Source organism: Biomphalaria glabrata, chromosome 5 (assembly GCF_947242115.1).
Source record: "Biomphalaria glabrata chromosome 5, xgBioGlab47.1, whole genome shotgun sequence".
Classification (NCBI taxonomy): Eukaryota; Metazoa; Mollusca; class Gastropoda; family Planorbidae; genus Biomphalaria; species Biomphalaria glabrata.
In genome coordinates this window covers 7,741,842-7,767,843 of record NC_074715.1, presented here as the reverse complement: position 1 = coordinate 7,767,843, position 26,002 = coordinate 7,741,842, and the positions used below count along the sequence as shown (strand labels likewise).

Genomic DNA, 26,002 nt, shown 5'->3' with positions numbered 1-26,002 from the left:
TTTATTTGATAGACTTCTAACCATGTTCATAAAACAGCAATAGCTGTAGGTTAAAGTTTTAAAACACATTTCACGGCATCACAAAATGTTGAAAAAAAAAAATACAGACACAATAATGTGTTTTTCCTCATCTTTTATTTACAGTAGAGCCTCCCCCCCCCCCCCCTGGTCTTTGTATAGCCATGTCATAACTATCATTACCTCTTATATCTTCTCAATAAATTATATTTAATACAACTGATTTGACCATTGTTCTTACATTTATTCATGGATGCAATGCTTCTATTACAGATATGTTAAGTAGTCCATTGCTAAGTCTAATGTGGTGATGGCTACAGGAAGTTGTCCAGCTGTTTGAGCTAATAGTTAAAAAGAGAGAAGGGAACCATAAAAGTGTAATCTAAATTTCATCGATTAAAATGTGGAGTAAAATGTGGAGTATATATATATAGAGAGAGAGATGGACTTTAAATCAGTTACTATAAGTAAAGTTAAATGTCCTAATACTATCTAACAAAGAACCCATGGATGGAGATGCTTTGCTAGAATTTACAAATTCGAGTTGTTAATTAAGGCTTTAATTTAAAGAAAAACAAAACAATAAACCTGGGTTTTTTTTTCTCTTCTGATCTAGCTCAGCAACAGCAAAAAACAAAACATGGATAACCTGACCTAGTTTAATATAACCACTAACAGAAGTTAATGATTAAATGTATCATAAATTTTATAAAAAAAAGTTAAACAATTCCTTATTGTAATTGACAAATTTAAAAACACAAAGAAATGAATCAAATAGCTCTAAGTGAACAGTTTAAAAACAAACTTTGTGGTCCATCAAAATTCCTAAAATTTTACAATTAGACAGAATGGTAAAAAAAAAAAAACAACTAACATCTGATGTTATTACATGGGTAATGTGCAAATGCCTTGAATAGGTTTAAGATTGAAATTAACTAAAACAAAATCCTAAATTCATTACATATTTTTAAAAAAAACTGTCATCATCTTCTGGATTTTTTCTTTCCTTTCTTGCCTCTTTCCTCTTCCACCACATCTTCCTCTTCCTCCCCTGGCTCCACTCTCATGGCGTGACCCGTCTGCTTGATGTGTTCAAACAGTTTGTTCCGAGACTGGTAGCCTCGATGACAGACATTACATTTTAAAGATTCCTTGACCTGTGTAAGAAGATTTAATGTCACTGCTATTAGAATACAATAAGATACACAATACATATACACACATATTAAATAAGTGGGTATGATGGCTGAAAGGCTAAGTGCCTGACCTAAGAACCAAGGGCTCTCAGGGATTTTGAATTTCTAGATTTTTAGGACACCTGAGTCCACCCATCTCTAACGAATACCTAATATTAATTGTGGAAAGTAAAGGCAGTTGACCCTGTGCTGACTGTAGGCTACAGAAGCAGATGACCTTTAGATCATCTGCCCAATAGATTGCAAGTTCAGAAAGCAGTAATTTTTGTTTACTAAATTTTACAAATTAAAAAAAAAACTTACTACTCTATCATAAAGGACATTTGTAAAAGCATGCTACTATCCAAATGGTGTTTTTTTTTTAACTAGCATACATTCTTTACAATAGTTCACAGCATAATCTTGTATATATATAATTCTCCTCTTCACTCAAGAGTTTGGATGAGAAGAAGTAAAGGAAAGATCACTCTCTTATTTCTGGGGATAGTCAACCCACGAAAAAACAAGAAAGGTGGGGGGGAACAAGTGGGTATTCACACGTCGAAACAGATGGCTGCGAGCTGGACTGTCAAACCCTGCCCGCTCACATCCCCCTTTGTCCTGCGGGAGGTTTGGACTAGGAAGTAAACTATCGTCAACTGCGAAGGAACATCCGAAACATATTAAACATTTTACAAGCAAACATTTTACAAACACTAAATAGCAGGGCCGGACTTAATAATAATTATAACAAAACAACAACAACAAAAAAAACTGTAATGTCCTTTTATAAAATAATCAAATTAGAAGTCACCCAGTTTCACCCAGACCTAAAAATAATCAAGCTTGTTTCAGACTAAAGATTAAGGAGGAGTGCAGTATTTCACGTGGCCAAACAGACCTACCTCTGACCTACATAGTTCCCTACATCCAGTGCAGAGAGTGACAAGATAACATTAAAACAAAAAACTACTAACAATACCATTAGTCCATCAAAGTACAACTTAATAGTGGAGCCACTGTTTGCAAGAAATACTGTTTATTTTGTTACATGTAATATATTGCTTAGACAGATTTTAGGAGTCAGTTATGAGATCGGGTCTCAAACAAGGAAACCCTATGCCAAATTGGGAGTTGACCCCTTAGTGAGGTTGAGACAGAGCATCGCATGAGGTTTGTGGGACATGTTCCCCAGCAAAATGAAATATGCATACCAAGAGTTGCAATGCCATGGAGGCGAATACAAGGAAAGCACAAACAGGGATATCCTCGTATAACTTAGTGCCACACTTTTATGAAGGACCTTAGAACAGTGGACACAAGGTGGGAAGAAGCTTAAGACAATACCAGTGGCAGATCTTTGTGGAGACAGCTTGTCACCCATGCGGGGGAGGATTTAAATCTAAGTCTAATAAGTAAATTTTTTTTTGTAACACAAAGTTTTATTAACACTTTTTAAAATATAATTTAAGACTGTAAAAAAACGTTCAACTAGGCAAGTCTATATCACGAAGAATTGTGAAAATTATTTGCCTTGTCTTCAGTCCTACCTTTTGGGGCTTGGTTTTATTTTTAGCACTGCTGTCATCCTTCTGGGGCTGAGCTGGGTTTGTTTCATTCATTTTCTTGGACTCGGTTGCCAAGGAGACAGTGTTATCACTGACTTCGTCCGACCCATTCTCAACTACCCCTGAGTCATTGGAAACCACAGCTTCCTGTTTGTCATCACTAGAATGTGATACTCCATTGACCTTGACATTCTCCTCAGTAACTGTTGTAGTCTTCTGTGGAAAGATAGATTGATCAGATGTAACAAACTTTGAATAATTCAGCTTAAAAGCAAAAAAAAATTAAATAATAATAATAAAAAAAAATTAAAAAGCAGAAGAATGTCACTAAAAAGATGAGTTTGACTTTTGAGTTTTTGGCACATCTGCACAATTTAGGCCATGTCGTACCCACTAAATGATACCTGATAAAATTATTACATCCTATTTGACCTTTACATCATCACTCCTATAGATTGCAATGTCTAGAAGGGCTACTTTTCATACTATACTTTTTCAATTAAAACAACTACTAGAGAGGATCCAATGTCATCATATAAATTAAACCCAAAAGTGATTAAGAAAACTAAAAGCCACATAAAAACAGTCAACCAGATGTCTTCTGTCAGCTTTTTTTTTCTCTCTATCTCTAATGTTATCCTACATTCACATTATCACATCATTCTTGAGAGCATTAGCATCAGTGTGAACCGTTTAATCAAAACAAGTTCAATGTATGGGTTTCACTGACACACAAACACATCACAAACTTAGCTAGATCTCACTCACAAGACCCACCATTTAGGAGATAAAGCTTACATTATGCATGGGATTTGGTGACAATGAGAGATTATCACACTACAGCTGTTGAATACAACAGCAGGTTGTTCTACATCACCTGTCTCAAAAAGTTCTAAGCTAAATTTAATTTAATCCAAAAGACTGAGCCTTCAGATTATGGCAAAGTGTGTGTGTGTGAAGTGCCCATCAAAAATTGTGCAGGATTTTTTTTTACACTACTGTTGACTCTAGATAGTTCAATGGTTGTTGGGGGAAGAGTTTGAATGACAGGTTAGCTGTACTTCAATTTTGAATTTATCATGAATTTCAGGAGAAAAAAATTATTTATGATTTAATAAGATATTCTCTTAGACTTTCATGGGTATAAAATAAACAGTAGATTAAAAAGAACAATTTAAACAAATGTTTAAAAATATAAACAAAATCCACATGAACCTTAAAAAAAAACAAAACTTAATTTCTTCTCACTAAAGTTATCATGAATGTTTTATGATAAAACAATAAAAGATATCACTTACAGATGACTCAGCAAGTTTTGCAATTTTCCTTCTGGCCTTCTTAGATTTTGTTGAACTGAAAAGTTTGATTTCATATGTTAAGAAAAGGATAAAAAAAAAACTAAACAAATAAAGTAACTGTAAAATATAAATCCCAACATAAATGCTAAATGAATTATAATCAGGCTTGAACTGAAATCAGGCTGCTATTTTTTCATCTTGTATTTAACAAAACTCAGTGTTTACCAAGCTGTGTTTCTCTCAACCCTTCGATATGGATCTGAGTCATGGGGGCTATCCAGAGAGCAACTAGGACATTTTGAACACCTTCACCAAAGATGTCTTTGGTCCATCATGACCATACTATGGCAAGACTGCACTTCAAATAGTGATGTTCTTGCAAATGCCAGTATGGACAGTATAGAGAGACTTCTTATAGTTACACAGCTATAAAGGGCTTGGAACCTATCCTGTATATGCCAAAAGGCAATCTTTTTAAAAACCAATGTAGGTGCCAACTTTAACTGACATCAAAGAGAGCACCTGGCAGCAGGTGGTTTTTCTGATTGAGACAGCTAGGTTTTATTACTAAGGCTGTGGCAGGGTTGAATCCTAAAGCCTTTCCCATGTTTGGGTATAGCAGCAAGGCAGCAACGGTTCGGAATCAGTTTTCCTTCCATTAGGTGGATAGCCTGCCAAGTGTAACGAGAAACTCCTGCCCAAAATCCACTGGTTTAGGTACCAGTTGCTCATCCTTGCCCTTTCTAGTGATAATAGTTCGGACACATGCAATATCTGTGTCACATGTGAAAGCCAGGAGTTGGACTGAGAGGCATGCCATTGGAAGCATCCTGCAGGTAGTGAAGTGCTACAGTCCACACTCTGACAAGCTTTGAAAAGAATGAAGAGAAGAGGGACATCAAAGTCAGACAATGTGTCAGAGAAGGCCAGCAAGTCTCGGGATCCACAAACAAAAAACAGCATATGAGAAGAATGAGTAGATAGCTTGGTTTCAGATGCCATCACAGTATCCCCAGTCAGGAGTTTAATGATCTTGAACTAAATTGATAATTTAGCTATTCTTCTTCTTCTAGTCAGCTTTTTGCCGCTGAGCTGTGAGCTCTTTTGCAGACTGTGTCAAGGAAAAATAGTTATGCTATTGTAATAATTTTGCTATAAATAGAATAAAATAGAAACCTTTTTTCTGGAGTTTCATCTGTAACTTTGAGTGCTTCCACTTGCTCAGACAACTGATCTTCATCTGACTGAAAACAACAAACTCACTTGGCTTATAAACCAAAGTATCCATAACAATTTGTACAATATAACTAAAGCCATACAATAAATGTTCCCCTTTCAGACCTTCTGGTCTATAGGGCAGATGATGTTAAGGTCATCTGTTTCTGTGGCCCACAGTTAATGAGGGTGTCATGCAGCCAGCACAGCGACCAACCACCTTTACTTTTCCCCAACTTATTTCAGGTACCCATTAGAGCTGGGTGGACTTAGATGCACCCAAAGATCCCAAAATTAAAAATCCCAATCTTCACCAGGATTTGCACCCAGGACCCCCCATTCAGAAGCCAAGTGCTTTACCACTCAGCCACCATGCCATGAGAGAGAGAAATTTAGTTCTATAAAAATAGTAATAATGTTTAGTATAACTACAGCCAGTCCATAAATTTATTGATATGTATTATGAAAAGAAGGTGATCTGGACTAAGCTACATCCAACGCTAAAAATAACATTTTAACTGAGAATGTGTGTTTTGTTAAAATGTTATGAAATTTAGGATGGCATTTATATAATCATGTCTGAATCTTTAGTGAATTTGGTACGCTTCGGTGAAATATATTGAGATATCTACAATAACAGTTTTTTTTTTAGCAAAATATTTAGTAGTGAAGCAAGTTATAATTAAATATTTTAAATATAGTGAAACAAGTTACAGTGAAGATATAGTTAAACCTATTACACTTACGTCCATTATAGTTTCTACTATGTAAGAGAGTCTAAGAACACTTACATTCACAGCAACCTTCTGTCTACGTTTTTTCTTCTGTTTTTTTGACAACCTTAAAAATAAAATAAAATAAAATTGGATTGGATTAGAAAAAAGTTTTGAAATGTGTTTACAACGTAATCATAACTTGATAGCATTAATTATTATAGCTTTTATATAGCGCTACTTTCATGCTTATAGCATGCTCAGAGCGCTTTGGTCCAATCTCATTTGTTGACCAGTGGGGGGGGGGGGGGGTATCTAGGAGTTTGTTTTCCGTGCTGCCTTTAGGCGCTCAGTAAACGCAACAGTGTCGAACCTCGAGCCCCCTTGTAGACAAGCCAAGTTCAAGCGCACTTAGCCTCTCGACCACGCTTCCCACCAGCATTGTGCTTGTAAGACAACATTAGAAAGTGAAACAACAGTCCTCCTATTTCTGAGACCCCCCCCCCATCACCTTGACCTAATATTTCACTTCCCACAACAGTCCCAATCCCCCCTACACACACAAACATCTGACACCAAATGACCAGCCTAACAAGGTAGACCAAGACAACAGCAGATCAGATTTCTGTGAAGAACAAACAAAAAAAAAAAGACATTCGCTAATGTCGTCTGTGACCCAGTCAATCAAAGACCATGTCAGAAACAGAAAAAAAAAAACTTATAGGAGAAGATTTCTATTAGTCCACCTCATGAAGTGAAGTTCTAGTCAACATAGTAAAAGTGTTACAGATTTGATGTCTCATGTTGGACTGATAAGACAAAATATTAACCCTTCTGTTCCTTGGGCCAACATCACTTCCAAGATCTTCGTATTTCGCTCATTTTTGTCTTTACAATTGTATGTATATGAATCAAAACTTCAGTGCAGGCTTAGTCGATATTTCTATTCATTTAAAGTTTAAATAAATACTAACATTTTGACTCTTTTCAAGTTGAATCAAATTAAATTTTAATGCTTTCTCTATTAGGGACTTTTACACTGTAAGCTAACCATAGCAGTCTTTAAAATCTCTCTATTTCCGTTCTTAAACCAATAAAATTCAGTAAGGAAGAATAAGAAGAATGTGTTGGCAATATAATGGAACATACAAGTAAAACGTTCCAGCAAAACTAGAATAGATTTTGAAATAAAAAGATAAACTAACCAATGTCAAGGACGCTATACTGACAGATCCCTGTTGCCAACTAATTAAAAATAACGTCCTTTCTGCTACAACCGAATATCTTAGAAATTCAATAGTGATGAAAAGAGCACACAAAGTACTTCAATACTTCCATCTTTTGTACAGTAAGTAAGTGAAAGTTCCCATTTCAGACCTTGCGATACACGGCGAATGATATAAAGGTGATCTGTTTCTTTGGCCCACGGTGTGGCCAGCACAATAACCAACCACTTTTACTTTTCCCAACTTATTTCAGGTACCCATTAGAGCTGGGTGGACTTAGAGGCACCCAAGGATCCCAAAATTAAAAATCCCAATCTTCACCAGGATCTGAACCCAGGACCCCCCATTCAGAAGCCAAGTGCTTTACCACTCAGCCACCACGCCATGACTCAATTTCGGTATTTATGGGCGCCTGCGAGTCCACCCATCTCTAATAGGTCTAATAGCTCTAACCTGACAATAGTTGGGGGAAAAGTAAATGCGGTCGGTCGTTCACGTTGTGCTGGCCACATGACACCCTCGTTAACCGTGGGCCAAAGAAACAGAGCACCTTTACATCATTCGCCGTGCGCTTTACAAACCGCTTGGCCACCGCGCTCTCTTTACACCGGATACACCAAAAATGCTTGCTCTTTACGACTTGCCTTTACGTAACAAAATATCCTATACTGTTTTTAAACCAATCAAAATCATTGATGTACTCGTGTTTTGTCCCTTTGGCAAGATAAAAAGAGGCCGAGAACGTCTGCTGACAAATATAAGGTGAGTGGGGGGGGGGGGCGTTGTAACCAAGACATGAATACACAGTACTCAATTTCTGCTTACTAGAAGGAACCCGTTGGTGACATTTTGACGGCTGCTTCTTGTACATGACTTGTCGTCTGACACTTTCAAACTACGTCATTGATCTTTACAGTTGGTAGGGGGGAGGTGTTGGTGATGGTCTTGTCACATGAACATGACCCATCAGCCCACTTGGTCATTGGTTTAGAATGCAACAGAGGAAGCGGACATAGCCTGCTGGCGCACTAGCTAACTGAAACACTCGAGATAGGATACTGAGCGTATCTGAGTCGCGTTTTGATTTACTATCACCGTGATGCGGTGTTTTAAGCTGAGCGTTCTGTGAGATATTCAACAAGAATTGTTTCCAAACACCGCAGGTCTCAAACTGATATAATGGTATGGATAACACAGATGCAGACACGAATAGTCTGCTGGATATTACTACTCAGCCGCGTCACGCTTTCCCTCCAAGAGTCCACCAATCAAACATCCCAGCAGGGCGAAGGGGCTGGGCCTGGCTCGGGGCCCTCTTCAGAAAACTCCGACCCCCGCGCTGCAAACGAGGACGTGCGGGAAGCAACAGTGTCTGGCAATAAGACATTCAGCACGTTCAGAAGCCTACCCTCCGCGAAAGAGTCGACCAACTCCAGCCTTGACAAGGTGAGCCAGAGCCTAGCCTCCGCGAAAGAGTCGACCAACTCCAGCCTTGACAAGGTGAGCCAGAGCCTAACTCGGCTAGAAGGAAGCCTTGGAAGCCTAATTCAAAGCTTCTTGGCAATGCAGAGGTCTGTGTCTAACCTGGAACAGCTACAGGAGCTCTTAGTTTTACTGCTGGAAGATATCCTGAAGCAGGTAAGTCTCTTTCAATTTTGTGTACTTATAATAAGGCTTTATCAGTTTATCTTCAAGTCCAAGGTAGTAGTCCAATGCAGTATTCGACCTGACAACGCAGTAAAAGCAGTTGCTGGAAAAACATGTACCTTGGATTCAGTATATTATAAAGATTTGTAAGTTAAGGGACACTAATGTCTCCAAACTTGAAGATTCCACTTGAGATAAACTAAGCTTAAATTAAAACAAAACTCAACAGTAAAATTTGTCTTCACTCGACTATTTCCAATTAAAAGTTCAATGACTCCTAGTAAGTTAATAATCTGAAAAACTATAAACAAACAAAAGTTTTTTAAAATCCAAAGCTTATATAGAGTGAAGGGAGATCACCGTTCAAAATTGCTGTCATATCACTGAACATTGCACGTTTAAGCTCCCATTTTCTATGTAAAGCAACATTAATTAATTACCAATAATTTTTTTTTTATTGGTTAAAGTACGACGTATAATCATTTCAAGTCTGATGCATCAGTAGCTCAAGTCAAATGAAATTCCAGCTCCTCCACACCTAATAAGAAAATAATAATTTTCCGAACGGAACAAAAAAAAAAGAGAAAAGATAATTGTCTTCAGCAGTACAAAGAAACTTGCCAACAACGACAGAAAGAATTGTCAATAACTTTCTATAAATGTCCGTGTCCTAAGTATAACACAGAATTTAGTATAAATAAAAACCTAGATTTGTGGTATAACATTTCCCCTAAATTTTATTTCTATCACTAGATTGAATTTTTCACCTCTTAAAATTATTATTTTTATCTTTAACCTTGTCTTTATTTTTACTTTGTTGAAACAAGTCAGGGTAAAAAAGAAATCAATAAAGATTGATGTTTCCTAAAGGATACTTGATGACATATCATGATTTCTTCTTCTAGGCAGACAACAAGGCCAAGAGTCTTAAAGCTATCAAGAAAGAGATAGATACGAACTACGGGGATCAAAACACCAAAACTTCCAAAGAGTCAAATGAAGATGATATTGGCGGCGATGCTGACAGGAACAACCGCGCGGTCGAAAATGGCGAGGCCAAGACCTATGTCAATGACGAAGATTATTCCGTTCTCTCAGGACGACTGGGAGGAAGTCTTGCCAGACAAGCTGACGCAAACGCTGTCCAAGACAAAGAAGAAACGGCAGATTCGACACCGCCCTCAGCAGACGTCAACGAGAGCGGCGCGAGCAGCAGAGAAGGAAGCAGCACCAGCGATGAGAACGACAACGCCCCGAGATCAAAATCTCTCACAGGCGAAACCAAGACCTCGCCACCAACAGAAAGCTTCAATCGTTCTCCCCAATGGGCGGAGCCAATGAGCGTGGAGCGCGGCAACTTCCTGGCCATGTTCCGCGAAGCGTTGGGCAGGCTCGTGCACAAATCACCAGCATCCGTCGGCCAACAGTTCCAACAGATGAGGCTTCAGAGAGAAGACCACGAGATCAACGCCGTGCCCGGCGAATCGCCAGCAGAAGCACCCCCGAGAAGTTTCGAGCCGCTGGAAGTTAAGACGGATGTCAACAACTTCCTGGACAAGGAGTCAATCTCACAAAAAAGGCTGCCTGTTCAAGTGCGACTGCGGCACCTGTCCCAAGTCGTACGTCATGCTGGACCTATAGACGGACCCGAGAAATCCACATCGCCATTTCTAGAGGATCTCAGCGGAACTGTAGGAAGAGATTATTCCGGAGAACGACCTACTGGCATGGTAAATACTTGGCCCCTTTCTTGAAAATAAAATATCTATTAACTAGATAAAAGTGACTTTACAAAAAAAAAATGATTCGTTAAGATTTACGCGCAAGTAATATAATTATCAGCACAATTCGATAAAGTGATAGGCATCTTTATAATTCTTCACAAAAGCTTGCGAATTGTACATCAATGAAAAAATAAATCTAGGTGGATTAACACAAATCTCAAATTAAAAGATTAGACACTTTTGTTTATCTTTGGAAAGGGGGGGGGATCTAGCTGGTTGGCCACAGAGGGAACACTATTTTGAATGTTGTTATTTTTTTCGAAATATTATCTTCTAAAATAAAAGTTGGGTACACCCACATATATTGATTAAAGAATCAAACAAACAAATAAAATTCCAGGAGCATTTCGCTAGCCGTCTTCTAAGTCTGGACCATAAGCCTATCATCAAACTAGAATCTTCTATAGCATATATCTAGATCCTATATACGATCAATATACTTTGAGTTGATTTTTCAAATCGCTTCTATGTAGAGCATTTTCCTGCTTACAGTATGATCAGTGCAGGTGGGGGGCGAGGGGGTTTCTGGAAGAAGGTTTCTGTGCTCCTTCCGGCAAACACAACACTGCTCGAGTCAGGATTTGAACTCGACCCTTCTTGTTAGATAGCCAAGCCGTAGCCAAGTTGTTAAAGTCTCTCAGCCACACATACCATTCATACATTCGCTTAACCAAGATTTAAAAAAAAAAGGGGGGGGGATAGGGACGGGATAAAAAATGTTTATCTTTTCTTTTTTTTTAAATCTATCAATCGTTTGTTATTAAGTCTTTTTGTTCGATCCTAACAAGAGAGCATGCATGAGCGTGACTGATGATTGAAAGAAACAACAGAACAACGTGAAGAGATCGTGCTCTGTACTATTCAAGTGGAAAAGCAAGCGCTTTTGTAGATAAATATTATATTCAGTTTAGATTGCATCAATAATACTGATGTCTTTCTCGTCTGATTTTACGACAGATCAACTACTTGCAGTTGCTTCCGAACCGGGGGTCACGGGTTCGAATCGTTTTTGAAATCTGGTATTTTTAATTTTGGGATCTGTGGGCGACTCTTGAGTCCACCCAGCTCTATTAGTTGGGGAAAAAAGGAAAGGCAGTTGGTCGTCATGCTGGCCACATGATACCGTCGTTAACCGAGGCTCACGGAAACAAATGACCTTTTACATCATTTGCCTTATAGATCGCAAGGTCTGGAAAAGAAACTATTCAAGTAGAAGAATTAGTGATTATCAGCCAGTCATTTAATAAGGACTTTTAAATCTAAATTTTAGATAAATATTATACTAAGTTTAGATTGCATCGATAATAATGATGTCTTTCTCGTCTGATTTTACGACAGATCAACAACTTGCAGTTGCCTGAGTCTGTAGCAGACATCTTCACGAACGACTCCTCCGAAGAGACCAAACTGACTTCTAGCATCACGCTGCAAAACGTCCCTCGGACTGTCAGGAAGAGAAGACAGGCGGAAATACAAAGTAAGCCTTGGAGTACGTCAGACACCAGCACAAACGGTTCAGTGATGACGTTCTCTGACGTTGCCAAGTTGCAGAGCCTAAGGGAAGAGTTGAACAGTTCAAAGAGGACATTTCTCCACGACTCAAGCGTTGACACTTCCAATGTCTATAACATCACAGATGTACACAATCACAGCAATGTTGCAGGGGTTCCTGGCACAGCCTGGCAAGACTACGACCACCTGATTGATGCCCTCCTCAAAGACCTCAGCGCTAAGCTCCAGGAGTACCAGAGTCAACAAGCTTCTAATGATGCAGCCATCGACCGAGCAGTCTACGAACTTAACAAACTCATTTGGGTCTCCACTTTTGAAAACGAATTCGGGGCTATGAACAGCAGCGACACGCCCAGAAACAACGTTATGACTGGATCGGAAAGCGTCCAATTTATCTCTCAACCAATGATCTCAGCCGCGGATGAATCCGTCAACAAAGGCATGCAGCTATTCGCTGGCAATGAATCAACCTCTCTTAACGAAACAGCATTACACCGCGCATACACAGTCAAGTCCCGGACAAAGAGCGCATTATTTAAAACAAAGGAAATGATGAAGGAAACAGAAAATAATAGCAAGATAAGTTTGCAAAGAGCATATGCGGACGAACAAGTAAGCCCAGCCAATCTTTCAGAGTCTTCCAGTTCAGACTGGGTGTGGCTGACATATATGCCAAGCGCAATGAAACTCCCCGAAGCAGATTTGAAGTGGCTCATCGACACGCTGACAATACTGACACAGAGGCAGGATTTGGCCACGGACATGACAGACATCATAAGAAGAGCTTGGGATCTGACACACAAGAAGTTAGACAGCAACACAATGAGGCACGGTGAAGACAGATCCGCGGAAGCCGGACCAGATGACTTGCAAGATGAAGAGGAACTAGATGTCGATGCGGAAGGACAGAACACGCGCAGCCTAATACGAGATAATACAAGCGCGAACTCTTTGTTTGGAGACATCAGCGAGCAACTGTCGAATACACCAAGCAACAGCATTGACGAATCAGTTCAACAAGTGATCAATGCGCTGAAACATTTCCTGCAGCAGGAGGATAGCCTGAACAACGACCAATCTCATCTCAGGTCAACACACAGTAACCATGAAAAAGGTTCCCGGGGTCAAGACACTCTGGAAAATGAGGAAGGGGATTCAGAAGAGTTAAGCCGTGAAGAAGACAGAGGAAACCACAACAGTTACATGAATACATTGCTGCATGGGGGGCAGCAACGTAAAGAACCTGAAGAGTATCCAATGTTTGTACTTCAGAAGCAAATTGAGCCATTGGCATTTGCTGAGTATTTCAGAAACAAACGAGAAAGACGCAGTAGGCACAAAAGACTTTCTGGGATGCTTCTCAAACAGTTTACCAACCCTCAGACACCAAGTGATAATAACCAGATGGACAATCGTCACATTTTTAATCAAGATGGTTCTCATTCTGCAGGACAACAGATTCAACAGCATCAAGCCAGAAACACAAGCATGCCTCACAGCAATGGTCCTCAAACTATGCTCCACCAGAATAACCTTCATAACCATCTCAGACGACTTTCAACCCATGAGCCCTGGGGACGTCTTCAGAGGCATTACAATTACCCCTGGGGCTACTCAAACTACATGAACCACCTGGGTATCAACCACCCGAACTGGATTCATCGAGCCCTAGAACCAGACGAGCCGCCATCAACAGATATGCAGGGCTCCATGGACGTGGAAGACGCGGTGGCTGCCTTGTTCCAGCGGTACTGGCAGAGGCTGTTTGACGTTTACTCCAGATCAGCACTAACCACCACCACAGAGGAGCCAGACTACGATGGAGAGAATACAACACCCCTAGCCAACATCCAACTGGAAGAGAACATCACCCACATTACACCACAGTCACCAGCTACCATTACCACCACTGACATCTTGTCTCTAAGAGGCCAGCCAGCCAGTGTCAATATCAGAGGAAACACAACGCTTGTAAAGTGATAATTCAAATAACTATTATCCGTGTACATATGTTTTCAGACTATTTCTAAGCATTCATAATTTCCTACACTAACGAGAATATTTTGAAACATATAATTCATATAAGGAAAATATCATTAATATAACAAATGTATGTTTTCTATTGCATGACATCACATCATACACTAAGGCCCCTTGCAAGCTACACGGCTTTGCCTTTGCTGTACTGGGGAAAAAAATCGCATACAGCTGAAGATGTAAAAAAGAGTATGAGAGAGTTCACTTTCCCTGTGACTTGAGTTTGTTTATCTAGTGAAGCATTTTCTTAGTCCACATTATAATTTATATAATTTTTGTGTGTGTTGCTTTTGTAAAGCGAGCTGTTTAACTCTCTTTCCTAACTGACGATACCAACGTTGATTCCACCAGAATGTGGTAAATAATTACGGAGAGAAAGAGTTAAGAACAAATCACTTCTATGGCTGTAGGAGGGAAAATCGTGTAGTGTGAAATCGTCTTTTGAGTCATGTTGGGAGTCTACGGCAGCCGTACAGCGACCGACAGTTTAGTGATAAGACAAGGTTGTTTTGAAGCTCCATAAGGCCATGATGTGAAAACTATTATGTCCTTGTTGACTCTTTCAGTTTTACGTTTTTTTTCCTGTGTGTTTTCGTTTGTGTGTGTGTGTGTGTTTTTGATTTTTTTGTTGTTGTTTTTATTCCGCAAGTCGAAAGCCGTGTAGTGTGCAAGGGACTTAAGGTTACAGGGTAGCATAGTACTTCTGCTGCTTGGTTGTAAAACTCGGGGAGTCCAGTTCCAGCCTTGAGCCCTTGATTAAGACTGGATCTTTTTACAAGATTTGATACAACTCAGATTTACTGGCAACTCTTTGCAGGATGCTAGTGATCTATATTTTGGCTACACAGAAGTCTTTTAGACTAACCCTTGAAACAGGGAAACTACCAGTAGATAGTTAGGTCTCAAAGAGAGACCTTAGTTTCATTATAGCTTTTATATAATATCTTTTATACAGACTTTTTCTATCACCATCTAATCAGTCAGATTAGACACATCAGTACATCTGACGTACATCTGACATACATCTACCTACTTTGACTTCACGTGTCTGGCTGTTTAATAAATATCATACAGTGTATAGTACTGGCTAGTGTTTAGTACAGTCAGTGTTTAGTACTGGCTAGTGTTTAGTACAGTCAGTGTTTAGTACGACAAAGGGGTCATAAAATGATACTATTGTCTATACTACTTTTAAAATAGAACTAGCAACCCAAACATGAAACATAATTACACATTAAAAATAAAGTTCTATGACTAAACTCTCAAATACCATTAATGATTTGTTAATATTACTACTCTAAAAGAATATATTTAAAATATATTTAATATATAAAACATTCCAAGCTGGATTATGCAGCCATGGTTTAAAAAATCTTAAGGAAATGTTAGTCCATCTTTTTAATAAAAGAAAAATCACAATGACAACCAGTGACCATGTTCATATTAGTATCATCTTAAAGACTTGCTTAGCAATTGATATTTAGTCACAAAAGAGTGTGTATCTTTGCTTTAAAATTTAAAAAAATGTGAGCTTCAATAGATGTTAAGAAATACAACTGTGACTAAAACTATTCAAATTTTAGAAACTTTTTACAGTTTGCAGTTGGGAAAATAGCTATGGCAAGAACCACTACAGCATAAAAATAAGATATATAGTTCATGTGTTTTAATTGGATTGCAGTTAAGAGTTCAAAAACACATTTCATTTATTAATTCACAACATGAATCTATCAATAATTACATGTATTGTAGTGTTATTTATACACAAATATACAGGGCTTTAAGCATGCAATTTTTTGTGTATATATTAGGTTATTCATATTTTAATATTTATATATATTTTTTTCTAAGGAGCAACAATTTGCTGAGCATGTAAAAAGTGTTTAAATTCAAATAAATGCATGTGAAAAAAAAAAAAATTTGTTCACTTTTTTGTTACAGTTAAAATTATTTAAAATCAAAAACTGAATTTGATGTAAGATTGGACTAGTAAAAGTAAAGTTCCCTTTCAGACCTTTCGATCTATGAGGCATATGATGAAAGGTTATCTGATGCTATAGACCACAGTTTACAAGGGTGTCATGTGGCCGGTACAATGACCAACTGCCTTTACTTTCCCCCAACTTATGTCAAATACCCATTAGAGTTGGTTGGACTCTGAGGCGCCCTGAGGATCCTGAATTAAAAACCCAGTCTTCACCAGGATTCAAACCCGGGACCCTCCGGTTCGGAAGCCAAGCACTTTACCACTCGGCCACAGCGCCTGGACTAGACTATATGTAAAAGAAGTAAGAAAAGTTTCTCAGACAGATATAAGACAAACATCTTAAAGATTTTCAAACAGGAAAGGAAAAAGGTCTAGAAACTCACTTTTGCTTTTGTCCTTCTGTGTCCTCCTCTGATGATGAAATAGAGTTACCCTCCCCTACATCCGCGGAGGGTTCACCACCACCCTCATCAGCTTCTCCATCCTGGTCTTCATCTTGCATCTCCTGCGCTATAATGGCCACCATCTCTTTATGCTTGCGTGACTTCTCGTGATTAGAAAATCTAAATAAACAGGAATAAAAAGCTTTGATTTTTCAATAAGACATTGCTTTAAGACATCTATCATTCAAAAAATGTATATATCTCATTTTTAGTTTAATCCTTTAAACCAGTGTTTCCCCAAGGTGGGGTATGCGTAACATCAGGGGCACGTGAAGACTTTGAAGGGGGTATGGTTGCATTAACTATGCTGATTTTTTTAAATACCCATATATTATGTTCTGTTAATAAATTAAAGTGTGGTGTTGTGTGGGGGAGGCGGGGGGGGGGGGGGTACTCAGCATTACAAAAATTATAAAAGGGATACACAAAGGTTAAAAGTTTGCAAAACAATGCTTTAAACCATAAATGAAAATAGTTAATGATCTTAACCAGAAAGAGATCACTAAAGGAAGACACTATTTTTTTTTTCTCTCGAATTCAAACTTAAAGAGAATACAATAACAATGCAGCACACTTAATTAGGCATGAGAGCCATAGTCCTACTGTTGAAAGATGATGAGTATTTGTACAGAGTACACTAGATATACACTTTAGGAATTGAGAGAAAAAAATGTTTTATGCCTTTTTTTCAAATCACCAGAAGCGAGCCTAGTTACTTAGCTCAAATCTCAATAAATTGAAGGCCTCCTTCAGTCGTAAGGAATGCTATAGCACAAAGCTCATGGAAGACAAGAAGAGCATTGGCACTATGTTTGAAATTTGATGGCCATACAGCAGTTTCCCCCTCACCAGGCAACTGTTAGGGCAAAAGTAATGGCAAAGGCCAATACAAGTTGGTGTCAGCAGCACTGCAGGGTCTGCGAGTGTGTAGCACTGTGTGCGGCAAGCTGCTGAACGATTTCCCAGTTTTATCTCAGGGTTGACTGTCAAAGTCATTCCCCTGTTTGAGTTGAGCTGCAAAGCAATGGAGGGATTGTATTCAAAGTTTTCCTTGGCCTGGGGTAGAGAGCTAAGGGTAGAGTGCAGCTCCAGTTGCCATAACTTGAGTTACTGAAACCTGACCCGAAAAATAATAAATGGTCCAGAAGAGGAGCACACAAATAAAAGAGCAAAAAAAATTGACCCACAACGACAACAGCTTCACCTGCAGCTCATGTAACAAAATATGTAAGTTGCAGCTGTCTTCACAGAAACATGAAATACTGCATTCTTCCATATTACTAGAACTAAATGTCTAACCCATAGACTTATATATTATACTAAACTGGAAACCGGAAATATATTCTTATCTGCAACTGATCGATTCACAGACCTATATATAAATAGATTTTTATGTACGTAAACTCTTTTTTCAGGCTCTAAGGAGAGTCGCCCCAATCAATCTTTTCTGTCTTAGAAAATTAATGATCTTAAGTTTTTCAAAGTTTAGAAATAATGCAAAATCATTTCTCGGATATTGACGCAAATATATGAAACAAAGCCATGTCCTGTTTGTTTCCATTGAGATAATGTTTCAAAAATCCTAGATCGAAATAATTCATGTTGATTTAAATCATCTTATGTACATTTAAATAGATTGATTACCTAGATCTTTCTAGATTATGTATCTAAAAATGGCAAAATAATAATTATGAGACGAGAGTACTCTTATTTTTTATGTTCAATTACTAGATCTAGGTCTAAAAATTAATTTATATGTTACATAGGTTAGGGTTGAAAAAAACAACTTTACTTCTTTTATTTACTTCACAAAACAACGCCTTGATCCAACTTTCTAAAAAAATTTTCACAACATTTTTTGTAGTGTTAAAAAATCTCCATGTCCAGTCTAGTATAATATATAAGCCTATGGTCTAACCTTTAGGTGACATAAGTTAATGAAAGAACACTAAAAGCTTTTACTTACGCTTTGTCACTCTTGAAAGACTTGTTACAAGCCACACAATAAAGGTCATCCAAATAAAGTTCCTCCTCCCCATTCTCACATAGCTCATCATTTTCATCTAAAGGACCTGGACAAAAAATATGAGTCCATATAAAAGATGACTCATAAAGTAATACAAAACAAAACTCAAACAGGGTAGAAGATACTCATCATGTATGTGGCTGGAAGTTAATCACCCAAAGCTACATTTAGACAACTGTAACTTGTATACATATTTTAAAATCACACTAAAAACATGTTAACTACTGCTGCTTACAAACTTATCATAGACTATGCACACAACAGAAATGGATGATTTTGTAATGAACTAATTTAATTTTTCTAACAACTGCCAAATATTAATTCATAGACTTGTGTCATAGATACAATATCCAAACATAAAAAAAATAATGTCCCCTTATTCTTTACAACCTAGTCACAAACGAATTCAAATGCAGTCATTTTGTTATTGGTTTCCTTTTGTGCCTTGAAAAGTACTTTATTCTATTTAGTTTTACAATAGAAATACATTGTGATATTTTATGATCAATTATGTTACGATTTTAGAATATTTAAATGTCTGAATCAGTTTAACTTTTATTGATTAAGATTTATAATTCAGTTGCCTTAATTAGATTATTTTTTAAAGCATAAAATAAAAACAAATAACCCTAACCCTAACCCAGCTATAATATTATTGCACTGGTTATTTTGAAAAAAAATTTCTTTTCTCCACCCTAATGGGATACTGACATGGGTAAGTAGGTAGTTTTATAGGCCTGAAAATAAGATGTCATATATTGTTCAAATTTTTAAAAAATAATAATAATTTGATATTACAGATAATTTATGTTATCACTTTCACCTATCCGTTAGTATCTTAGGCTATTGGGGCACCACAAAGGATCTTTTGGCTGTCTTCCCCCATTGCTCTTTCTTCTTTCTTTTGCCTTGGATAGAATCTCTTTCAGTGACAGACCCGTACACTCTTTTATGTCTTCCCATTGCTTTCTTTTCTCCTGGTACTGTTCCCTAAAGGAAGGTCTTTGCGAGCCCTGAGGATCTTGTGGTATGGCCTTTTTTAATTTGTTTTTTTTAAAGTAGTAAGCAGGCCAACGAGGGGTCCAATAGCTGTATTAATCCAGTTTCTAATCTCTTCACTTGTGATGTGGTCTTTGTGATACCTAGGATCTTTCTGTAGCATCTCAATTCCATTGCTAGAGTCCTCTTGTTTTGCAGACAGCATCCAAGATTCACAAGCATTTATGTTATAGATTTATCAAAAAACTTACTCTGAATAAAAACCTAGCAACATATATATGTAAAGACAGAGAGGAATGGAGAAAGAGGGTCGACGAGTCTTGCTTGGTGCCCCAGCGGTCAAACAGTCTAAGGGATAGGTAAAGGTAACGAGCTATGGAGATAAGATCTATAATTAGTCAGCTCACCATCATTCACTTCACCAAAGTGTTCATCAAGATGAGCCTCCAGCTGCTGCAGGTCCTTCTCTAGCCCAGACATAGCTGACCAGCCAGCTTCCTTGTAATTCTCTAGCTGCCTAGAACATTCAAACATGTCTATTTAATCAATAACTTAAATAACAAATAAAAACTTTAAAAATTTTTTACACAAGAGTGAACATAACAAGAGTAGTGTTTAAAGAATAAAAGAGACTGACTTTTTTCTCTCTCTCAGTTCTTCTTCTCGTTTTTGTTTGGTCTTGGCCTCAATCTCTGCGTGTCTCTCTTCTAGCTTTTTCTGAAACATGAATTTCAATGCCTATGATGTAAGCCAAGATATTTTTACGCTATTGGGCTGTGTGGCATATACCTAATGGGAAAGGGGGGGGGGGGGGGGGTTCCTCAACTTTGAATCAAGCTGAGTTTTGTTTTCTTAAAGAAAACAAGAAACTTTCTTCAAGATAACCCTCTCCCCAAAGTTCAACAAGAGATAGGATACCGCAATACTATATAAAAAAAAAAAAGTGTTTCATACAAAAAGCAGTTTAAAAAAATGCTGCTCATAAATTTAACTCACTTTTTTTTTTACATATCTACATCAGAATCTTGGAGGAAAAAAATAATTAATGTTGACCAGAAAATTATTTAATGTTAAATTTAACCAAAGGAATACCTTATAGGCCTGAACTCTTTTATCTCGCTTCTTCACATAAGCCACTAGATTCTAAAAGAAAAGAAAATGTAGATGTTAGTAATGTATAAATAGTTGAGAAAAAAGTAAGTACAAAAACATCTAGAGGTAATAAATGCTCAACAACTTTGTACTAAGTACCCTGATTTCTTCATTTCTTTCTTTTCTTGCTGCATCCCTGAGTTTCTTGTTTTCTGACTCCATGGCACGCCTACACCTTCGATCAGGAGCTTCACGAGTGTCGTACTTCTCCTCCCACACATAGGACTTGTTGGTGCAGAAACTGGACCAGAATGCATAGAATGGACCAACAACCTGAGGGTAAGAACGAATACAAAAAGTAATAATTTAAAACGCGACCAAAATTACTGCAAAAGATGACGTTAATTGGAAGCCTAGTGGGATGTGTGGTTCAGTAGCATAAGGCACTCGGTTACCTTACAAGGGGGGCTGAAGCTCAAATCTAAACAGGTACAAAATATTTTTAGGTGTGATTTGACCCTAGCAGAGGTGATTTTGTTGACCATCAAAAAAAATCATTAACATCATCATCATCAAACTCCATTTGAGTGAGGGTTTGAGAGGCTCAAATCCTCTCTTGCAAAAGCCCTGGACAGAAACCCTGCTGTCTTGCGTAGTGCATAAATGTTGCCATACAGGTCGAGAATTTTGGTTCTCCAGACCTGTCGAGATGGAGATCAGCAAGTCTGGGGCAGTCAAATAGAATATGAGGCACAGTTTCCTCTTCTTCCCCGCAGCGGGAGCACCGTGATTAGAAATTTGACCATAAAATCACTATAGAAACTGTCACCACCTCAAAGTAGATACACTATTTGATATTATGAGTGTTTTTCATAACTTGTGTTTAGGAAGTAAAATCACTATAGAAACTGTCACCACCTCAAAGTAGATACACTATTTGATATTATGAGTGTTTTTCATAACTTGTGTTTAGGAAGTAAAATCACTATAGAAACTGTCACCACCTCAAAGTAGATACACTATTTGATATTATGAGTGTTTTTCATAACTTGTGTTTAGGAAGTAAAATCACTATAGAAACTGTCACCACCTCAAAGTAGATACACTATTTGATATTATGAGTGTTTTTCATAACTTGTGTTTAGGAAGGAGAACACTTTTAACCTTGAGCTAAGCAGTTACTTGATCGCAGTCAGTAAAGGGTAGTCATTGAAGGTAGTCACTTGAGAAAGTTATTGTAAGTCACTATTGACTTATTATAAAGCAGTTGAGATTAGTACCAGTTAACAAGTTCTTACTTTATTTCTATAACGGATTATTACTGATTATTCTTCGATTGTGTATCATATTTCCTGCATGGTGTTATTATGGTATATATTAAGCATATTATTTGTGTCTGCTAAATCAAGAGTTATTTCCTTATTTACGAGAGAGGTTTGAACGTACAAGAAAGCATCCTGATAATGCCTATGTATAATATTATAATAGGAACCCAGGGTCACCCAACGACCATTTAAAATAACCTGGTGACAGAAACATTCTTCCAAGTAACCCATTCATATCAACAAAGAGGTTAGACCTGAGTGCATCAAGCATGCTGTAGCATAAAATAAAAAATCCAACAACAATTTAAAAAAAATGAAATAAAATTATGGCTAGTGCAGTATACCAGTCAGGTTATCAATAAAGTTTGAACGATTGTATCACATTTGAAAATGCATCCATACATAAAATGTCTCATTACATTTACAGTCTAGTCTATTATTGTAGAGATTTAAAACGTTTGAATAACTATTTCACTGGTAGAAAAAATTAAGCTCAAGAAGTTTATACCTCATCATAATCAGATTCTGGGTCACCAAACTTGGGAAACTCTTCATCTTTTTTCCTGTCTGGCATATAAACATAGTCTTCTTCAGCTAAAGTCTCAAAGACTTTTCTATAAACAGCATAGAAACCCTAAAATGTATACAAATTGAAAAAAAACAAAAACATTATCATTATATGAATAAATTGTAAGACATGATTTTATCTAAGGCTGTGATTGATATAATATTTGATTGAACACACTTGACTCTAAAGGACAATGAAAATTAGGAGAATGTTTACAGTAAAGAAAGTTTACATCGTATTTCATTGAAAAAAATAAAATTATACTTCAGGCATTGACTAGTTTTAAAATGTTACTAAAAAATTCCTACAAGATGTTATACATTTTGATGGTTGAAACATCTCAAATAGAAAAAGTGCATTATTAGGAACAATACTTACTTTGTCATCATCACCAAAGCCTGAATAGCAAGTAGAGTTAAAATACTGGAATAAGTCTAGACTCTCATCATCATATTTGTCTCCACCACCTAAACCTGAGACCAAAAATGTTTATTTAGTTATCTAGCAATTAGGCACTCTTAAATATTGTTATAACTATGCCCTTGTACTGGCAATTATGTGGCACACTATTCAGAACTGGGCCAAGAGAGCATTGTTTTGGACAGAGAGAAGCTTTCTTCCCACCCAAGTGATAAAAAGGGAATTACCCATCCCTTTAGAACAAACTATTGCATATCTACACTTTTTTTTAAATTTTCTTTTGTTGAAAATACTCTCTTCAATTTAGTCTAATACCAAAGAACTAAATAAAGTAAATAATTTTACAATATCAACTGCTTAAATTATTCATAAAACATATTTTAATTAATACCACTGCTATTAGTTATCAGTATTGTAATTATACAAGTTTTATACTGGGAAGCTTTTTATCTTCAGATGCTCTATTAGGATTTATTTAAAAATCTATATAATAAAAAAATCTAAGAATTGTGTCTTATCCCAGTCAAAGAGAGAGAGAAGAGCCCATAAAAGAACAAATAGTAATTGCAGTACTATGTTTAATAGTATAGCAGATCTATAGTAATGTTATTATAGGTCAGCATGGCTGAGTCTGAGTTCATACCTCCTCTTAAAATGGCCTCTCTGTGTTTGTCATACCAAGCTCTCTCTTGGGGATCACTTAAAACTTCATAAGCTTGTTGGACCAGCCTGAACTGAGCAGTAGCCTCCTCCACATTGTCCGGGTTTTTATCTGTCAAATAATGGCTTGGGTTATTTCATTAGATAAAGAAAAAGAAATTATGAGCTCATATTGGGAAAGTAAGAAATTATATCAATGTCAATATTGCTTGATGCCAATGTTGTTGCACTTTAATTGTCACAAAGGCTGGCACTACAGAACTTCCCTGCTGAGACTTAAACACTACCTGTCATTCATCTTGGTGCATTCAATGTTTATCAAAGCAAGGAATAACATACACACACATAAAGTTCGTCCATAGCGGTTCGATGATGACCACTTTTGTCATCCAGGGGGCTGAGAGGTTTGCACTGGGGTTTTTTGCCTTCTCATGTGGCTGGTGAGACCTATGTAAGCCCGGAATGTTCAGCTGCTCACTGGGCAGGTTACTCCAGCTGGAGCTTTGCTTTTCTCCTCTGGCACTTTTCTTCTGCCAGCACTGTTCTCTTTTCTTCAGCAATTTGTGCACCAGTGTTCACATGACATCATGATGTTGTCATGCACACACATATGTACATGACGTCACCAATTTTTTCATCATAACAGGAACTGTTCAGATTCCATTTTTACTCTTTTCAGTAACAACAATGTCACTACTTTAGGATTCAGTCCAGATAAGCAGCTACCCTATATATCATTAGTATGCAACCACTATATTTTATCAAAACTTGCAAGGTGTACATGAGACAAAAAAGCATGAAGCAATATGTGTAATATTAATGCATGGTCAGCATCTCGAATAGGAACATGTCACTACTCTTATGTTACATTTAACTATGTAGGTGCTGATGTTTAGTCTCACTTGAACTGGTGTACTACTTTTCACCTCGACTGACTACTTTGTTCAACACAGCACAACAAATAATTATATCAATCACAAAGTCTCTGAGTAGCAGACGTTTCTTTTATTGCACATAAAATAAGATACATATAAAATTGGCAAAACTTGCCATGAAGAAATACAAGTTATGTTTCACATACATGCAGATGAAATATTCCAAGTTCACCATTAGTATCAAATCTCTGAATCAAAATATATATATATTATACATATAATATATATAATATTATAATATTAATAATAATATATTATATTATATATATTATATTTTTTACCCCTTCAATACCCGGTATATATATATTATACACTGTTACTGCGGAGAAAATACATACACCTCCTCAGGAGCCCAGAGTTAACTGAGGTTTTCACCTCGAGGTCAGTTACAGACCAATAATTTTCTTGTGAAAAAAGCACGAGATAGTCAAATGACTACTAAATCACTTCATGTCACAAAACGAGTATGTGACAGAACACTTAACTTTTTATAATGAAATAAAACAGCTAGAGACTGCATTACAATAAAGGCTTTGAGCGAGATGTGTTAAACTGAATTCTTTAATAAAGAAGGACATAAAAGCTTTTCAAAAATGAATAGTGAAATAAATTAGCCTTATTACCTGGATGGTATTTTAAAGCAAGCTTTCTGTATGTCTTTTTCAATTCATCCAAGTCAGCATTTCTTTCAACTCCAAGGACTTCATAGTGACACTTGATCTTGGTCGCCATACTTTTTTTGTTAACAACTATTGTAACTTATGTGTCTTTTTGACTAGATTCACTAAATAAAAGAAGAAAAAAAATTTAAAAAGTACTTTTCTTTAAAACAAAGCTTATATTTAATGGAATTGTGTCAATTAGTTTGGATCAGTTATATGTAATTATATTATGCTGAATTGACCTAGGCATAATAAATCTGTGCGATTAGAAATATTTTTACCACTTGATTTTGTTTCTAAGCTTTTAGCTTACTCAATGCACTATGATCCTATTACTTGTCTGGACCAGTTGTGACCAGTTTCTATTCAAGCTGATGACTGGGTATGAAAGTTCTCAAAACAAACACCCAAGTTCATAGGGAGCTAAAGGCAGAGTCCCCATTTATAGAGTCTCTAGAGACAGATTAGACTATTTAGAATAATTAGATGATGGATCTAGATCTACTTAGAACAAATTCGTACAAGGGTAACAAGTGCTCCTTCTTCCCTAGTGCCATTAAGGAAAACCAACGACTTCTAAAGCAGAGTCAAATTAATTTATTGATTAACATGCATGACTAGATTGACACAGATATGAAATGCAAATGGAATAAATCCAGGATGATGGCAGTCCAGATGCCAGGTGTGAGTGC

The 26,002-nt window shown here is 37.1% G+C and overlaps 2 protein-coding genes across 2 annotated transcripts; one reads left to right on the top strand and one right to left on the bottom strand.

Moving 5' to 3' along the window:
- Window positions 1-164: 164 nt before the first annotated feature.
- LOC106061216 (dnaJ homolog subfamily C member 21-like) lies at window positions 165-25,432 on the bottom strand. Its single transcript, XM_056028713.1, has 15 exons — window positions 25,272-25,432; window positions 23,697-23,825; window positions 23,012-23,106; window positions 22,574-22,699; window positions 20,900-21,073; window positions 20,741-20,791; window positions 20,286-20,365; window positions 20,056-20,165; window positions 18,590-18,695; window positions 16,564-16,743; window positions 6,066-6,114; window positions 5,236-5,303; window positions 4,060-4,114; window positions 2,744-3,025; window positions 165-1,175 (listed from the first exon to the last, which is right to left on the bottom strand). Exons 1-15 carry the CDS (start codon window positions 25,378-25,380, stop codon window positions 1,002-1,004), a joined length of 1,788 nt encoding a protein of 595 aa, XP_055884688.1. The 5' UTR covers window positions 25,381-25,432; the 3' UTR covers window positions 165-1,001.
- Window positions 8,143-14,715, top strand: LOC106075377 (uncharacterized). The gene is made up of 3 exons (XM_056029957.1): window positions 8,143-8,851; window positions 9,766-10,590; window positions 11,983-14,715. Exons 1-3 carry the CDS (start codon window positions 8,393-8,395, stop codon window positions 14,134-14,136), a joined length of 3,438 nt encoding a protein of 1,145 aa, XP_055885932.1. The 5' UTR covers window positions 8,143-8,392; the 3' UTR covers window positions 14,137-14,715.
- Window positions 25,433-26,002: the final 570 nt, after the last annotated feature.

What these genes read in the sequence shown, in the direction of transcription:
- LOC106075377 (XM_056029957.1), top strand. Translation starts at nt 8,393, where the DNA reads ATGGTATGGATAACACAGATGCAGACACGAATAGTCTGCTGGATATTA. An exon ending in TGGAAGATATCCTGAAGCAG is followed by an intron (nt 8,852 to 9,765) that starts GTAAGTCTCTTT and finishes TTCTTCTTCTAG; the next exon opens with GCAGACAACAAGGCCAAGAG. An exon ending in GAGAACGACCTACTGGCATG is followed by an intron (nt 10,591 to 11,982) that starts GTAAATACTTGG and finishes ATTTTACGACAG; the next exon opens with ATCAACAACTTGCAGTTGCC.
- LOC106061216 (XM_056028713.1), bottom strand. Translation starts at nt 25,380, where the DNA reads ATGGCGACCAAGATCAAGTGTCACTATGAAGTCCTTGGAGTTGAAAGA. An exon ending in AGAGGCCATTTTAAGAGGAG is followed by an intron (nt 23,107 to 23,696) that starts GTATGAACTCAG and finishes TTTTGGTCTCAG; the next exon opens with GTTTAGGTGGTGGAGACAAA. An exon ending in AAAGAAATGAAGAAATCAGG is followed by an intron (nt 20,792 to 20,899) that starts GTACTTAGTACA and finishes CTTTTCTTTTAG; the next exon opens with AATCTAGTGGCTTATGTGAA.